This window comes from Thermobia domestica, chromosome 2 (assembly GCF_964235325.1).
Source record: "Thermobia domestica chromosome 2, izTheDome1.hap1.1, whole genome shotgun sequence".
NCBI lineage: Eukaryota > Metazoa > Arthropoda > Insecta > Zygentoma > Lepismatidae > Thermobia > Thermobia domestica.
In genome coordinates, this window is record NC_137455.1 from 287,471,835 (window position 1) to 287,491,036 (window position 19,202).

General features: G+C 35.8%; 1 protein-coding gene across 2 annotated transcripts in view; it reads left to right on the forward strand.

Moving 5' to 3' along the window:
- Positions 1-220: 220 nt before the first annotated feature.
- Positions 221-19,202, forward strand: part of LOC145678549 (phosphoserine aminotransferase) — a 35,208-nt gene continuing 16,226 nt past the window's right edge. Inside the window, exons 1-2 of one of the 2 annotated variants that reach the window (XM_081748831.1) lie at positions 221-466; positions 8,242-8,372. In XM_081748831.1, coding sequence (XP_081604957.1) covers positions 410-466; positions 8,242-8,372 — 188 coding nt within the window. In that variant the 5' untranslated portion in view covers positions 221-409. The other variant, XM_081748833.1, reaches the window with a different exon arrangement.

A 19,202-nucleotide genomic window follows, 5' to 3' on the forward strand; every position in this document is an offset into this window, starting at 1 on the left:
ACTGCCTTCCAATTTTATATAATTTTGAGCATACGCCTAAGTTTTCTTATTATCTAGGCCTATAGATAAAGTTTAAGGCAATTTAATGACTTTTTCCCAAGTTTACTATTGCCTAATAACAATACTGTTATAAACGATAAGTTTAATTTTAAGAAATCGAACAGTCCTAATTGCTTAACATATAAAAGTGATATTATTGGTTAATTTAATTGACGTAACTAATATTGCATGAACAATTGCATAACGCTGAGCACATCTTGCGTGTTGTGTTAAGCTCCGCTTGGTGTGGTAGTTAGTTGTTCCCTCTTAATTTATTCATTATTATTGTTGTTATTGTGTTATTAGTTGCTGAATTAATTAGACTTCGTGTATTTTAAATTAGATTCTCCCTTTTGGTAGTAATTTTAATATGTCTAATTCAAAAGTTATAAATTTTGGTGCCGGACCTGCCAAGCTGCCAGAAGAGGTAAGATTACTTTATCAATGTGGAATTGGGTAAGTTAAAGAAAAATCGAAGAACGTAGGTAGTGTAGGTTTATTCGGCATAAGGGCACTACTCAAGCAGACTGTTCTACCAAATTTTGACATATTTCTTACATTTTCAGGTTAGGTTAGAACTTTGTATTTCTTTTAGCAAACAGGTGCGCGGTGGCTCAGTGATAGAGCGTTCACCTCCAATGCTTGGGGTCCTTAGTTCGATCCCATCTCGCGCCGTGTGGACTTTGCGGTGGACAAACAGCGTGCTCGTGGGTTTTCTCGGGGTTCTTCCGTTTCTTCCCACTTACTTCATTCATTTCTCATAATCAACGTCTCCTTTTAGCCTAACCGGCATAATCGTGGTACGTAAGATTTCATTTCATTTCTTTTAGTAGAACATGCACAAAAGGAGGAGCTCCATTCTACTTGCAGATTGACTTCAAGAGGCCTCGGTATAAATAAAGTGTGCACTATGGCATAAAAACTTCAGTGCATAAAACACGGACCAACTTGTGCAAGGTGGCCACTAAAACATTAATGCTATCCACCCGAGTCAGGGCAGGAGCAACAGAAGGGCCCAATCGGTAGCGAAGGGGTGCGGCCGTAGGGAACAGGCGCGTCAACGACGGTAGGTACACACATAAACGAGGGTAGTGGAAGAGCACAATTTCAATATGCTGTGCACTAATACTAATTACTTAAGGGACAAGTTTTGCCGATAGATGGCACTACTATGTTCGTATCTCTCCCATGTATTTTTTATCTTTCACGAAAATTCACGATGTTTCTTACAAATTTCAACCAACAGACTTCAAATTTTTAGAAAAAGAACTTCATAATCTATCAAAGGCAATATTCCGTGCCGATTTTTTATTTAGAATTTTCTTCATTGTTGAAATGGCATGGAATTATTGCAACAATGAAGAAAATTCTAAGTAAAATATCGGTACGGATTGTTCCCTTTAATAGGTTATGAAGTTCCTTCTCTAAAAATTTGAAGTCTCTAGATTGAAATGTATAAAAGAAATTGTATATTTTCGATTAAGGTAAAAAATACACGGGAGATATACAAAGACTGTAGTGACATCTATTGGCAAAACTTGTCCCTTTACACTAACCTTAATATTCACACTCTCATTCTTTCACGAAAAATATTTTACACCGTATTTTGCCCACAATTTTTTTTGTAAGTTCCAAGTAGTTAATCCATGTGATCAACGTATCCGTACAAAGTAAGAATATGGAACGACTCGGATTCGAAGTAATACAACCGAAATATTTCGATATCTCTCTTGAAACAGGTAAAGTTTCATAGAAATAAATATTCAAAAATTACATATATTTCACTGATTATCTCGTAACACCTTTTAGACTTTATTTCCGTGGCGCCTGTACACTGATTTCGTACGGCCACCAATATGCCTGCTAATTTAGATGCCATAAACATTATACTTCCGAACTTCAATGCCATTAAAGCGATTACTCGTAAGAAAAAAAAAATACTACAAGCAATATTTCTATATACACAGGGTGGCCCAAAATTAGGTATACAGTCCCGTACTGATCAACTCATTGCTTTTTATATAATTTCTTATTGTTAGACTTAGTTTCTTTATTATTTGTTCTTAATGTCTTTTTATTAGGGCGTTAAAGTAAAAGGTCCTGGTTCAGTTTTATTTATTTATTTAAGGAGTTCAGAATAAGGTTAAAAATAAAAACACTACTAGAAAATATGGCCTATGTTTAGCAGAAGGGGTCCAGCTCTTTTCTCTAAAAAATGTTGCAAATTTTGGTAATTTCTGTTCACATTCGGTTAGTTTAGGGTAGGATTGGTTAGTTTAAGTTACGTTAGGTTAGTTTAAGTTACGTTAGGTTAGTTTAGTTTACGTTATATTAGTGTAGGAGTCCCGCATAATTTTCCAAAAAATCATAGAATTTCGCTTATTTCTACTAGTATTACGTTAGTTTAGGTTAGTTCAGGTTAGCTTACGTTAGTTTATGTTAGGTTAGGTTAGATTTGGTTATGTTATGTTACGTCTAAGCACTTGCATCACCCATTTCTCCTGTAAATTTTGTGTTTTATACGTGCTTCTGGACCCCTTGTACTAAACATACCCCGAAAATATTTTGATATAATGACATGATACACCTTTATTTAATGCCGTAATGCAAAATTCGTCACTTAATACCTTAAAAGCTGGTGTTCTATTAATAACTTTATATTTTAGATATATTTCCGGACAGGGGTTAGCTTACTGGATATTGTAGAACCTGGAGTGGGATCATACAGTCTAGTAGCACAGGTTAGACGTCCAAGTCACTGGGGTGGGCACTATTTAAAGTCTTGGTTGTTACACCTTAAAATAGAGACGGAGTCACTAAATTCAGTGGTCAGTATATTTAAAACTTGCACCTGATATATATATACTCGAAGTGTTGGACTCTCTCAGCTTATCTAAAACTTTTAAAACTGGAAACCCTAGCATTCAAGTTTGTAAGGCGTTAGGAGATGATTTTTGCAAATTGTGTTTTCCCTGAATTTCATTAATACCAAAAGTGTCCAGTCTTTCGTCGACCAGTAGATTTTTTTCCGACAGATAAAAAATATATAGTGAAAGAATTTTTGATTCTTGATCATCCACTGCAAGAATTTTACATTGTTCTGTGAGAAACCACGTAACTTTCGTTTTCTCCTTATGTTTAATGTATTTTTGTAACGTAAAGAAATATTTTCTTATTAACATGTCTTTCACAAAATTATACTGTCCTTAAACTTGCACCAGGAAAGAACATAAAAATAAAATTATATGGCTTTTTTATTTCAAATCACAATAGTATTTTCAATATAATAATAATAATAATAAAAGAAGGCAGAAGGAAAAAAATAGTTAATGATTATAACTTTTAGGCCACTAACCAAACGTGTAAGTGCTAACCATTAGACCAGCGGTGGGGCAAAATATTAGAGCAAAAGATAAATGTTACTACAAGTAACATTGTACGAAATTGAATAACAAAATTGTTATTGCGTGATTTTTTTTATACGTAGCAACATTTCGTCTTCACTATTGCTATGTATATCCTCAGGCCAGTTCTTTAGTTTTATTTTCCAGTAAAACTCCGAGCAACTTGCCTGAGGATATCCACAGCGGTTGTGCAGACGAAATATTTCTAAGTATAAATTAAACTACGCAAATAAGGATAAATGAGAATTTTATTATTCATTTTCATGAAAGTGCGTAAATGCGTACTTTAACTAAATAATGTACGGATTACAATAAAAGAACATATAGTTTTTAAGCAGTGTGTGCTTATGTAATGTTGTAACTGAACGTATGTAAAGAATATATATATTTTGATGAACTTTTCCGAAAAATGTTACGGTATTAATTCATTGTAAAAAGAAAAGTAAGCTTGTATATTGATGTCAAACTTAGCAAACTATCCTGTATGTAAATCTGTATTTGCTTAGTTCATAATGTTCTGGAGCACTATTCCATTTGAGTAAATTATTTGTCATAACAAACATCCATACAATACAAAATGGCCTGAGGTCGTACCATTCCTCATTGTCAGTTCATTTGCGTAAATATATTTTTCAAAGCTAATGACATTGAAAATTGCCATAAAAAGTTACTTCGTCAGTATTAAACTGCGTAAGCTACACTAAATAAAATTAGTTAATAGCACCCAGGCATTATACAAAAATTAGGCATAGCGTCACGTGACACATACAACTACTATGACATGTCATTTTATTTCCACAGTAATTCAATATAAAGGACAACATCCCACGCTTGTTAACAAATGGCAGTGTTCTCAGGAGCTAGCCCTACTGTCCAACCTTACCAACCGTATTCTGCTAGAATTGACTGTAGTACTGTACATTACTGTTCGACGTTTAAAACGTTGGAAACTCACTTGAACCTTTTGCCTGAGTGCAGTTTTGAGTGTAGAATTGAAGTGGTGAAAAAGCTGAATGACCAGTAACGTGTCGTAGTTAAAATTGAAAGCGAACGCAACGCAATGAGCATATTTCTTAGTCTAATTTAATACTAACGTTGTACGTGCTCCAGAGTTTATTTTTACCTAAATTATTTCGACAACGTAACTGTTGTCTTCAACTGGAAAATAGTGAAGATTATTGGTTGATTATTATGAATATTGTCATTGTTTGATTAAATAGGATCCTTTTCATTGTAAATCAACTGCGATAATTCGTTGATTATTATGTATGGCATTTTTTTTCTTTTAAGTCAAAGGAATCATAGCATTTGTTCTAAGTAGAAGAAATCATAATATTTGATTTGTAAGTAATTTCATCCACCCGTCATTGTCGTCCCAGGGAAAAAAATCTGTGCCCATTGCCAAACTTGTTTATCCTTTTGTTACGAAGGAGCGAACTTAGCAGATGGTAAGATCAAATCACTGTAGTCTTATATATTACTATTAACTTTATATATAAAGAAGCAACTAATGTCATTAATCGAAAATTTTTCAGTAAAAGAAAATACCACTACGTAACTATGTGAAACATTAATTATTCTTTGACGTGGAATTAATCATGACGGGATCAGAGGATTTTTTCTTTTCTTTATACCATATTCCTTCATATCATCTGCATGGGTTTCTCGGGACGCTTCTGTTTGTTGCCCATTGTTCGGTTTTATCATTTCGTCGCTTTATGTGTCTTTTTTCATTCTTCACCATTAGAACATTCAGTGCTGAAGCATTGAAAATTATAATAAAGTTACTTTTATGCTTTACGGATATCATTTTGGATGTATATATATTAAAATGATAACTATTTAAACTGCTTATTCACTTATAATGAAACTCAATGTTGAAATAATTTCAGCAGCGTGCCTGCTGCTTTCGTCGGTCAATCTGGGAAATGAGAAACTTCTACTTGAATTGACATGAAGTTCAATTTAGCCCCTCCTCACAAAACAAACCAGTTAGTGCAGTTAATTCTTTATGATCTACTTTTTTTTATATATTTTGCTAAATTATTCTTATAAACAAGAATAAAAATATTATTTACAACACTGTACTTTTCTAACAAATTCTTCAAGAATAAAATTCGGGAATGAATTAATTAATTGTGCAAGAATGTCCAGATCTTCACTGTTACCAAATTCCACAGTATAAAGATAATGCTCCTTCATGTAACATCTGAATCTAAACCGGAAACTTCAGATAACCATTAAAAGTGGCTACATGAAACTGTTTATAACAACATTCTAGTTCTTATCAGGGTCGTTCTCATTCACATTTAACGTTGCGTGTTGAATACTAGTGTAATATGATTTCTTTTGACATGTGATAACGTTTATCGAATAATTTTGGCTTTATCTTAAGTTTAGATGTATTATCTCATGTTCAGATGTATGTAGATGTTCACAAAGGCAAGAAAGTGTATCTTGCTCTGTCACCTCTAATATTTTCCACTTTTACCCTTGTTCCTGCATTCCTCTTGATCACACCAATGTATGAACTAGTAGTGGATACAAAAACAATATTTTCGTTTTTTTGAAAACCAAAAATGGTTTTTGAAGAATTAAAAAAAAAAAAAAAAAGACTTGATTTTCTATCAAATACAGTTTCGGTGAAAACGTAAATTGATTTTGGAGAAAACCGATTTTGCTCACCCGTTGTATTAACAAATATTTCGGTAGACATGCAGGTACAAATTCTTAACAAAATAATTTGTGTAGCCCGTAACCTGCCTTGCATTGTTTATGCGTGGTTTGCAGCCAACTTAAAACTATATTTCTTCGCAACTTTGTTCAAACTTAAAAAGCGATTTGGACCTAATCAAATTGGACTTGAGTAACACCTTGTTGGTTTATCAATTATCGATTTTTTTTTTTTTTTTTCGTAATATTTATTTATCCATAGTGTCCCTAGAGTACTATCCATTCTTTTCTAGTTGTGAAGGTAAGAATATTACCCCCCACTCACTCATCTTTGGCTAAATCTCTTTTTAAAGGTATTCAGATTGGCATCTAATAACTGAAGTACATATTATGTACTTCAGTTCTTATATGCCAATCTGAATACCTTTAAAAAGATTTAGCCAAAGATGAGTGAGTGGATATAATTATAATCTAGAAATCCGAAGATATAGATTTTCTAAAAAGCTTTTAGCCTTCCCGATGGTCGTGCTTAGCGCGTGCACCTTTTATGCAATTGGTCCTGAGTTCGATTCCCGATGGGAGATCATTGACATTTGAACGCATTACAGTAGTTCGGCCTTGAACTGTACGTCCACGTCTCATACAGCCTTGGTACTATAAAGGGATACTAAACTTCAATAAATAGATATTTTTGCGAAAAATTTGTTATTCTGAAGGTCAGATTTATGAAATTTGAGCTGTCATTTTTGTCGTGTTTAAGTGTAAATTTGATTTTAGAGCAATCTGTAAATGATCATTTGTTCAATATACTAGGACTATCGTCAGCGTATCTATAGTACATTACATTTTTTTTTCTCCTCAAAAATCTTATATTGTAACTGTTTTATAACAATGCTAGCTAACTTTAATTTTTGTACCTACAAAGAATTTAAAGCGATGATGTCGCTTTGTATTTTTGTGAGAAATGAGCTAAATTGAAACTTCATATGAACTCAAGTAATAGGTAATGTTGGGCACATATAAAGAAAAAAATCCTCCTATAAGTATGCTGTAGTATTAGACAACGGTAGGCTTTTTCAACGAACCACTGTTGTCTTCGTCAATGTAGATTAAAAAATAAATAAATAAATAAAAACCTTAAGTTGCTGAACAGTTCACATTATAAAGTTGCCTCCAACTTATAAATGATGGGAAACACTCTCTGTCTCTCTCTCTCTCTCTCTATATATATATATATATATATGGAACGGATGAGTCTTTGAACCCTATGTGCAGGTCAAAACACATTTTCTATTCGAGTGCAAGTGATTTACAATTACAAAGGTACCTTATTAGCTATTTTTCAACTGGACATACGAGAAAAGTGCACTGAATTACTGGTGGTTATGTGATTAGTGTACATGTCTTCGGTGCAGGAGACCCAGATGGGAGTCTCATTGAGGAGTCATGTGATTTGGATCCTACGTTAAGCTGTAGTTCCACGTCTCATACAGCCTCGGTGCTGAAAGAGTTGCTAAACTCCAAGCCAACCAAATCACAAAAAAAGAAAAAAGCGAAATAATATAGAAGTAAAGAAAGGGTTTCCTTTGAGTTTTCCAGAACTACTGATGAAGGCGCCAGAGATCGCTGAGGCAGATTAGTACAATTAAAGTATATTTCCACGCAATAAGTTGTTATAAATTTTTGCAAATTATATAAAATACTAGCTCAGTTACCTTTTTTGTATTCCGAAGAATGACTGGCTGTGAAACCAAAAATGCTTTGCTGTATTTTGAGATGAAAGTTCTTTCGTTTCTTTTATCAAAGGCCATAGTGAGCAGACAAGAAGTAGAAGAGCTGTTTAAAATAGGTTTTAAAAGAATGACATAAGAGGATAATCTTGAAATACTTGATATGGATCACCTTGGTTGCAAAATTTTTATCCGAATAGAACATCAGTAGTATATGTTCGTGAGCGTAAAGTGTTAATCACATCAGGAATTTAGTTGCGACGAAGTAGAAAATTTACCGAAAAAAAATTAAATCACAAATCGAAATAAACGGGTCTCAATTATAATACAATTAATTGTATAATGATAATGATCGTAAAATATATTCTGATTTATTCCATTTCCTGCCTGTGTAGGTTTTATTGGAAGTTCAGAAGGAGCTTGTCTACTATGGAAACACTCAAATTAGTGTAATGGAAATGAGCCACCGGTCGGCAGATTATGAGAAGATAAACAACAGTGCACAACAAGCTCTTCGGGAAATCCTGTAAGTATAGTGGTAATTTTTAAGCAATTTAAGCAATAGTATTTATCTTATATTAATAGATTTGAATTTAATATATTAAAATGAAATAACAATTTCTTCTGTCGGAAATAGGACAATGCTGAGATATTGATTGAGACACAAAAGAATGGGAACTACAGTGCAGTTTGGAAATTAAAATGTTTGCGAATAAGTCTAGCATTACATTACTGTAGACCAGAGACGGATAAGTGAATGTCAGATTTTGTGTTTGGGCCATCAGTTTGCACAGTACACGTAATGTGCAGATGGAACATCAACGCCCACTAGCATGCAATTCACTTCTGAACTCAACGTTGTCAATTGAAGTATAATAGCGATACTTTCTAGTAGTAGTAAAAAATGTTGAATTGTTATCAGGGTTGGCTGGTTTAAACCAAAAAGCGAAAAATGGTAGTAAAAGTGTAAGTGTTTGTAAAATCTTGATGAACACACATTTGTGGGTTATCACGTTTCACTCCCGTATATTATTTGTATTACACTCATGCTCAAAAATTAAGGATAATTGCAGATTGTGGTACTACACAACGTGGCACTACACAAAACTGGCGCTAATAGCATAGGCACATAGTGAACACAACATACGAACAAACGAAACATATCGGTACCAAGGTATTGGTGATATCCACGGTATTGGTGATAAGTTGAGAAACACATGTGCTATACAACGCCACTGTTTCCTGCGCATGTACCCCGACATCAATATGGGATATGATCACCATGCACACGTACACAGGCCGTACAACGGGTTGGCATCCTCTGGATCAGGTGGTCGAGCAGCTGCTGGGGTATAGCCTCCCATTCTTGCACCAGTGCCTGTCGGAGTTCCTGAAGTATCTTAGGGGTTTGAAGACGTACAGCGATACGTCGACCGAGAGCATGCCAGACATGCTCGATGGGGTTTAGGTCTGGAGAACAGGCAGGCCATTCCATTCGCCCGATATCTTCTGTTTCACCGTACTCCTCCACAATGGCAGCTCGGTGGGGCCGTGCGTTATCATCCATCAGGAGAAAGGTGGGACCCACTGCACCCCTGAAAAGGCGAACATACTGATGCAAAATGACGTCCCGATACACCTGACCTGTTACAGTTCCTCTGTCAAAGACATGCAGGGGTGTACGTGAACCAATCATAATCCCACCCCACACCATCAAACCACTACCTCTATACAGGTCCCTTTGAAGGACATTATGGGGATGGTATCTGGTTCCTGGTTCACTCCAGATGATAACCCGGCGAGAATCACTGTTCAGACTATACCTGGACTCGTCCGTGAACATAACCTGGGACCACTGTTCCATTGACCATGTACTGTGTTCTTGACACCAGGCTTTACGGCCTCTCCTGTGAACAGGGGTCAGTGAAATGCACCTTGCAGGTCTCCGGGCGAATAAACCAAGTCTGTTCAGTCGTCTGTAGACTGTGTGTCGGGAGACAACTGTTCCAGTGGCTGTGGCAAGGTCCCGAGCAAGGCTACCTGCTGTACTCCGTGGCCGTCTGCGGGCACTGATGGTGAGATATCGGTCTTCTTGTGGTGTTGTTCACTGTGGACGTGCCGTACTGTAGCGCCTGGACACGTTTCTTGTCTGCTGGAATCGTTGCCATAATCTTGAGATCACACTTTATGGTACACGGAGGGCCCGTGCTACGACCTGCTGTGTATGACCAGCCTCCAGTCGCCCTATTATTCTACCAATCGTAACATCATCAATATGTATTCTTTGAGCCATTTTCAACACACAGTCATCATTAGCACGTCTGACAACATCTGCACACTTACACGCTGCACCGTACTCTGACATGCACCAACACACCTCTGTGTATATGGACTGCTGCCAACGCCACCGTGCGACGACCGCACCGCATGCACCGCACCGAATGGTCAAATGCACCGCATGGTCATACCCCGAGGTGATTTCCAACCGAAAACCGCCCACCAGAGCGTTGTTTCACCATGTATCCGCATTATCCTTAATTTATGAGCACGAGTGTATATTCAGACCTAAATTCCCCGTTCATTACTCAAAAAGATTATACTACAAAAGCAACTTTATATATATATATATATATAAGTTTATAAATGTTTGTTTTGTGATTTTTTTGTAGTTATTATTGTTATGTAATTGCAATGAAAGAAAAATTCTAAATATTGTTTCGTTTCAATGTTTACTATTGATAAAATACATAGAAATGCCGTACATTGTGTGTGTGTGTGTGTGGGGGGGGGTCCATATAGTCCCCGCGAGAGGCATTTAGTGAAATAAGTATCTTTGGTATCTATTTATGTATAAATGAGTCTGAGCCAAAGTGGACTCACATAATTCGTATCTTTAATAACTTTTCTTACTGATATGCAAATTAAGTTGTATTTCTTTAATTTGGACCAATAAAAGTTGTTAACTAACTTGAACTAAATTAGTTCTTCTGTACTCCGTAGTACTTTGAAATTGTCCATATGTAATTCTGTATAATGGTTTCACTTATGCAACTGTTTATCTTTTTGTCCTTCTGAAATGACTCTTGGCAGTTATATGAAGAAGCATGTAAAGATTAGTACAACGTATTTCTATCAGGATTCCTTTGTGAGTGAGTCGGCAGACGTATCGTATTTGTGGTCAATTAGTCCTGGTTCCGAGTTCAAATGAAGGACAGTTTCTCTCGGATGTAACTCGAGAAGCGGTTTTTATTCCGCTTGAAGCTTATGTGACCCCTTCCAGCATAACCCGGTTGTTGCATAATAACATCAAGGCGAAACAAACTTATTTCTGTCCATATATGATATGAATATATGGAGCAAACCATTTTAAAAAAAAAAAAAAGTTTAAACCAAAAAAAAAACTTTTTTTTGTTTTTTTTTCAATAAAAACCATGGTTTTTGCTAACCCTGGTTATATTGACGAAGTATAATCACTTTATAATATTCCCTAATAGGAAGAGCAAAACATGGAAGTTAATTAATTGAACTCGCTGTGATATTTGTTACAATAAATTGGCGTTTTAATATCTAAGAATGTTGCAATATTAAATAAAGGATAACAAATATCTTCATAAATATTTGGAGAACCACACTGTTTTTCTTAATACCTTATGTAATAGTAACGCATATGTTCACTACATAAATGTATATTTCTTTACTAAATAATATAACTAATTTTAGTGAAGGAGTGTCAAAAAATTGCGACACCAGAGATAATTAGAATACGGAATGGATGCAAGACAGTGTAACCTAGAGGAATCTCGTAATAGCAACGGCCTTATACTAAGAACGGAAAACAATGCACGTTCCCTTTTATATAAAAGCATTAATTATATCTATTCCGAATAGTAGAAAGCGAATTAAGTAGTGGTAAACGCACTAATAATTGATATAAGGGACTTGGAAAGCTACGTTAGGCCACGCTCTCTACAAGCGCTATATGAGTTCGACACCATAGGAAGAGATAGGCTCTTTAGGAAAAGTAACAATTTTCTGTTTCTGATTCATTTTTGGAAATTAAAATATTTAGAGATGTTGAACCATCATTTTCTAAGTAGCTTTTACAAATGTTACCATTAATACCGCGGAACATAATCATAGAATTAACATAGCTTATGTTAAAGATACGGTAACTGTGGTGCGTATCCATTTAAAACTTACGGTAGTTTGTTTTAAAAAATCATGTGTACTCGATAAGAATGTAGATTATTGAACTCTAAATCTGATTGTCCCATATTCAATATAAGAGAAAACTGTGTATAAAAGAATTTTAATAAGTAAATTCACCGATAACTTATTATGTTACGTTAAGACTGGAGCGATCGGTCCAGTCGTTGTCAGACCGAATGCTACAGCGCTGGTTACTGATCTTATATGACTTGTTGTAATATCACATAACAATAGCCTATCGCATTTACCTCACCATTTGTATTACAGCTGCATCTGGGGAACGCAGTTTTCAAAGCTAATAATAATAATAATAAAAGTAAATATCTAAGAACATACACAAAGCAACAACTCTTAAATTGACTGATTTTTATTCAAAGTGAAATAACAAAGACGTCCTCAAATATGAATTGATGTAGGATTTACTTAATAAGAAGAAAATGACTACGACGGAAAGTTCCTTTCTTTTAATGTTCGGCCCTCTTGGGTCAAATAAACAGTACAATGTAATTATAAAAGTAGTAATGGAAGTAATTAATAGATTTTTTTTAGAAATCCAGTATGTGTGTAATTTTATGTTTCAAATTCTGTTAGTATTATTAACTAACAACTTAAAGTATTGTTCACTTCATTTTCTTTTTTCCTTTTAATGAACAAATAGATTGCGTTGCGTATTGTGCAACAACGGTAGATTTCGAAACCATAGATGGCTTTTAATATTAAAACTGAAAGTGGTAATCCATAGTGCCGCAGGGCGCAAAATTACAAATTCAGACGCATTCGCCACTCCAAAAATTATGGTCGCCAGTATCTCACGTACGAATTATGAGAGCCCCCTCCCCCAACGGCCTGTGGTTTGACAAAAGAAAAATATACATTACGGCATAAAATTTCAAAACCAGACAATTAATTCAGGATAATCAATTTTGAATTGGACAATTCATTTTCATGTTAAAAAATATCTTACCTTAAGATTTCACGTTTGTGTAACGCGCTCTCTCTCTCTCTGCACTGAACGGTATACAACGCAAATCTCTCTATTAGTATTTTATGTAGTTAGAGCTTTTTCTATTTCTATTTTAAGTGTGCACCTGCTGGCACTGATGTCGATGTGTGTTTTCCCATAGTACCTCCCTCGAAAGAGGAGGGACAAGTTGCTGTGGCCGAGATCTTTCAATTACCACAATGAATTATTTCACAGACTTCGCTTTGCATTGTCTTGTGAGCCATTCTAAGTAGCCTACGATTTTCACTCGCTAAATTCAAATGACTGAATGACAAATTGGTTACCCAGCCGAGGTCATTCACTTCTTTCCCCAAAGCAAAGAGGAAGAGGGCGGCGGGGGTGGGGCAAAAGTTTGTTTCACATATTTTCCGAGGGCACACTTGAAATAGAAAGGCTCTACTTATTTTGTTATTTATTTATTTATCGTGACGTGATTAGTTGATCTATTCTAGGCACTGGGCTATCCCCCAGCTGTTCTAGCTTGAAATAGAGGCGAAAACAATCTCTCGCGTTGACGCTCCAGGAGGCAGACCGTTTCGATTGAGAGTGGGATAGGAGGGGGCAAATTACAACGTTGTGAAGAGTTCACTTTCCTTGTCCGTTGTGAAGACTTCACATTTCGCGTTTTCTCTCACTCAGTGGCAATTATTTTCGTGCGAAACAGAAACTGCGCCGCCCTGTGAGTTTAGGCAGAAACCACTCCTACATAACACTGGTCGCCAGCTGTAAATTTTTAGTCGCCAATGGTGACCTGGCGACCGTAAATTTTGTGCTCAGGTGCCGGTTGCAATAGAGGCATAACGTCGAAGATAGGTCTGTTCTTCAGACGTTGAATCCATATGAAAACATTCTTTCTACAGTTTTTGTTCTAAGAGGATCAGAATTGAAACCAGAAAGAGCTACATAGATGTCTACAGCTTCCAGTTTTTCTGTGAAGATAAGGGAGGAAATAGAACCTGTTGCTACGACACTGAGTCCATATATCCATTTTGTTTTAATTCAAATTGATCTGATGCCATTTAAAATGTAATGAATGCTGTTTAACGTATATCAAGTACTACACTGTAATGTTATGGAGTGAATGAATGAATAAATGATTATACTATTATTATTATTATTCCATTTATTTAAGATGCTATCCATATCAGTGAGAACTGTACCGTCAGCTTTCTTTAATATATAAGCACGAGGTTGATAGCCTTTCTTAAATTCGCTGATCCCCTTATACATGTCCCGAATGTTTTTATTTTTACTATTATCTTCAAGTTCCTTAATTTTACCTTTCAAAAATCGCGTTTCTTTGTTCTAAAAGTTTTGGAAGTTTCCCGCCTGATATCTGCGAGATTTTGTGTAGTTATTTCATTCGAATTTTGTAGCCACCGTAATTTTGCCTGTTTTCTCTTCTCTGCTAGTTTAATGCATTCCTGTTCGAACCATGGTTTGTTCCTACGTGTCCCAATTTTTTAATTTTTATTTATTTTTTTGCTAAAATTTTAATACTATCTCTAATTTCAATCCAAGTATCCTGAACACTAGTGCACTCCGAATCTTCTAAAACCGAGAATCTATTCGAAACTTCAACCTGGTATTCCTCTCTTACCTGGCTCTCTTCTAATTTCTTTAAATTAAATCTCTCCGTTTTCGGACGTTGAATATTATCTTTATTCAACGATAATCTCTCTCGTATTATCGCTGCTACCAGGTAGTGATCAGTGTCACAATCAGCCCCTCTAAACGACCGGACATCAATTGCCTTCTTCTATCTACTAAAAAGTGATCAATTTGATTATGTGTTTTTTCGTCTGATGATGTCGAAGTGTATTTATGAACGTCGCGATGTGGGAATTTTGTACTCTTCACGATTAGGTTTTTGGATGTTGCAAAGTTCACGAGTCTAACACCGTTGTTATTACTTTCCTTATGCAGACTTTCGTTCCCTATAATCTGTTTGAAAATATCCTCTCGTTCTACCTTTGCATTGAAATCCCCTAATAGAATTTTCATATGGTATCGCGGGAGTTGGTCAAATATCCGTTCCACTTCTTCATTAAAACTGTCTTTTATATCGTCATCCTTATCTTCTGTTGGGGCATGTGCATTTAAAACAATATTACACCACCGTCCCTCCAGAGTAATAAAAGAAAGTCTGTCAATAACAAATTCAACCCGTTTAATTGCTGGTAATATTCGTTTGTGAACGAAAAACCCTGTTCCTAACTGGTGATATTTTTATTTCCTTCCCTGTAAAAGAACGTAAAATTTCCGGAATTCACAGATCCATTTCCTTCCCACCTAACTTCCTGAACTCCTACTAGGTCCATCCTGTATTTCTCTAACTCACTCGTTACGGATTTTAACGCGCCTGCCCTAACACGACTTCTAATATGCCCTAACACGATACTCTCAAGAGTTCCAAATCTCATGTCCATTTTCTTTTGCTGAGGTCGTGCCAAGTTATCAGTCCTTGTCCGAGGCTTTTGTGAATATTTCTGAACAAGTTATTATTATTATTATTATTATTATTATTATTATTATTATTATTATTATTATTATTATTATTATTATTTACAGGATGAGGTTGTTAGCCTTACCCAAACCCCCAAGCTGGAGGACCACTTCTAGTCGTCTGTCCGCGACTGCTTATTCAGTATATTCGCAGCTAACCTCTATATTTAGAGGCCTTATCCTCGATCCGACGCGCCATGCCGTGGTGACAGGAACCCATGTTACACGGCGATTTCTTTGACGATTTGCTGAACACGCAGTCAAAGACTAATGTGCGTGGAGAAAAAGAGATACACACCGCAGAACCGTATATTTCAGAATCCAACCGAATAGAAGTAGAAACCGCTATAAAGAAATTAAATAAACACAAATCTCCGGGTGTAGATGAAATTCCGGCTGAGTTAATTTTAGCTAGTGGCGAAAAATTGTGGAACAAGATACACAAACTTATTCTCCTTATCTGGAACAAGGAAGAATTGCCACAAGAGTGGAAAGAATCAATCATTGTTCCAATTCATAAGAAAGGCGACAAAACTGACTGTAATAATTATCGAGACATTTCTTTTCTGTCAACATCCTATAAAATCCTTTCAAATATTCTATTAGCAAGATTGACCCCCTACGCAGATGAAATTATTGGAGATTATCAGTGCGGGTTTAGACGAAATCGATCAACTATCGACCAAATATTTACCATTCGCCAAATACTCGAAAAAAAGTGGGAATACAATACCCCGCTACATCAACTATTTATTGATCTTAGAAAGGCGTACGACTCGGTTAGGAGAGAAACATTATACATCGTTCTTACAGAACTTGGAATACCGAGAAATCTAATTAGATTAATTAAGATATGTTCAAATAAATCCCAAAGTAAAGTCCGGGTAGGAAAATTTTTGTTCACGAAATTTCACGTCGAAAATGGCCTGAAACAAGGAGATGCGTTGTCGCCATTATTATTTAACTTTGTTCTTGAATACGCTATAAAGAAAATCAAAGATAGCAACCAGGGCCTAGAGTTGAACGGTATTCACCAGGTTATGGCATATGCTGATGATGTAAATTTAATAGGGGATGATAGAAGAACAATAGAAAGAAATGCAGAGAAAACTAAATACATGGAAGTGCGGCCGGACCGTAATACGGCAAATTGTGGATGCGTTATAATATTAAATAATACTTTTGATAAAGTGGATACTTTCAAATATCTAGGATCAGTATTAACAGACGAAAATCATATTCACGAAGAAGTTAAATGTCGACTAAAAGCAGGGAATTCGTGTTATTATTCGGTTCAAAATCTCTTGTCGTGAATTCTGTCGAGAAATTTGAAGCTTAAAATATACAAAACGATAATCATGCATGTTGTTCTGTATGGTTGCGAAACATGGTCGCTTACTCTGAGGGAAGAACATAGACTGAAAGTATTTGAGAACAAGATCCTTAGACGAATATTCGGACCCAAGAGGAACGGGAATGGGGAATGGCGGAAACTTCATAACGAGGAACTACATAATTTATACGGTTTACCCAACATTGTTCGGGTCGTCAAGTCTAGGAGGCTTAGGTGGGCAGGTCATGTAGCTAGAATGGAAGAAAGTAGAAACGCTTTCAAAGTCTTGAGTGGAAGACCAATCGGAAAACGACCATTAGGAAGACCTAGGCGCAGATGGGAGGACAATATTAAGATGGATCTCACAGAGATAGGAATACAAAGTAGAAACTGGATCCAATTGGCTAAGGATAGAAGTCAGTGGAGAGCTTTCGCGAGCGCGGCATTGAACCTCCGGGTTCCATAGGCCATAGAGTTAGTTATTATTATTATTATTATTATTATTATTATTATTATTATTATTATTATTATTATTATTATTATTATTATTATTATTATTACTGTGAAAAAGAGCTCAGAAGAATGAAATAAAGAAGAATACTTCAGAGTGTCCTTTCGTGTTAAATTTAGCGAAATATCACTGTAATTGATATGGATAGTTCGAGCTAGCATAAAAAATTATTCATGATGAATGCGTAATTCTCACCCACATCATTGGCCCTACAATTTACTTTTACCCCAAGCCCGACAAATCGATAGAATGCCCTGTGATTAAGCATGATCAAATAACAACGGGCGAAAAAAGTGAGTTGTTATTGTGTACTTCTCCAAGAAGGATATAACCCCCAAAATTCATTTTGATATTGTCAGTCGTTGAGGAACCGTGCAACTTCTAATGCTAGTGTGAGAGATTGAGTTGCAGATTTACAAAAGTATGGGACGTTCATTGATGGTGAATTTCGCTACGGTGCATCTTCAATCATACTAACCCAGAAAATATTGATGTCATGCATGTCATGGCAATGCATAACTGAAGACCTTTGGTGTGTTATAGAAACTATTGGTATATCGTATAACATATTAGAACGCCCTGTGATAAAGTGCTGAACACAAATCTTTGGCAAAGTATGAGGAAAATACTGGCGAGACAGGTTCCAAAGCGTCTGAATGCTGAACATAGTCGACAGCGTGTTCAGTGTTCTTTCCAAGCATACTTCTTTCTCTTTCCCTTCCAAGTTGAAACACCCCCTGCGCCACTCATTTTGATTTCTCCCCAGACAGGTTTTTTTTTTTTTTTTTTTTTTTTTTTTTTTTTTTTTTTTAACAGGAAAATGTGAGCGAGTGATCGCCTCTGATCACCTCATTTATCTTTATAAAGAGGATAGAAACAGGTTTTAGTAAAATTTGTAATTCAGGATATGATTTATCACTTTGACCATGAAATAAAACAGGTTTGAAAGCAGTAGAAAACACACTTTATCTCCACTCCCAAAATATTCATATGAGATTGTTCGGGGTAAGGTGATGGCCAGTGTTTTATGGAATGATAAGATTCTTTAGCAAACGGCGATACGTGATTGGAGTATACTATTGAGAACTATTAAGACGTGTAAGTGAAAAAAAAAAATTAAAATATAAGATCGCCGTGGAAAGCTGTCTAAAATCGTTCTGATGCATTCTGTCTAAAATCGTTCTGATGCATTAAGACAAAGTTCATAGGTGTAAAAACAAACTGTGTGAAGAAATAAAATGTTGCCTCACCAAATTTAGTACCTTCAAACCTTGTCTGCTCCCTAGCTTAATAATCCTAAAAATGAATTGTGTTCTGGTAGTGATGAAGATTATTAGGGATAATATTGATTTAATAATTCCGGATTTATTTTTAGGATTACGATCCGTCTCAGTAGGTCCCATCTCATATAGCCTCGCTGATGAAAGGGACGTTAAACTAAAAACCAACATTGCAGATGGGTGAACATGTAGAAAAGGAAGAGTCAATTGACGAAACGTCAGATCTCAAGCACATCCGAATCATGGGCAAATAGGTAGGATTGTTTGGGACCATAGTCTTGATACAGTTATAACTCCATACTTTCTCAAAGTTCTGCATCTGCTTCCAACACCAGGTGCTGGCTGTAAACAAACATCAGACGACAGCCATGAAGACGACATCGTTAACGATTGAAAATCACGAAGATTAATGCAGTCAACAGCATTTCTGGATAAAAGGAACCAGAACATCACAGAATACATCAATCTCCATCGATTGATCATCACTTCCACACTGTAGGACGTCTGGTCTCTGA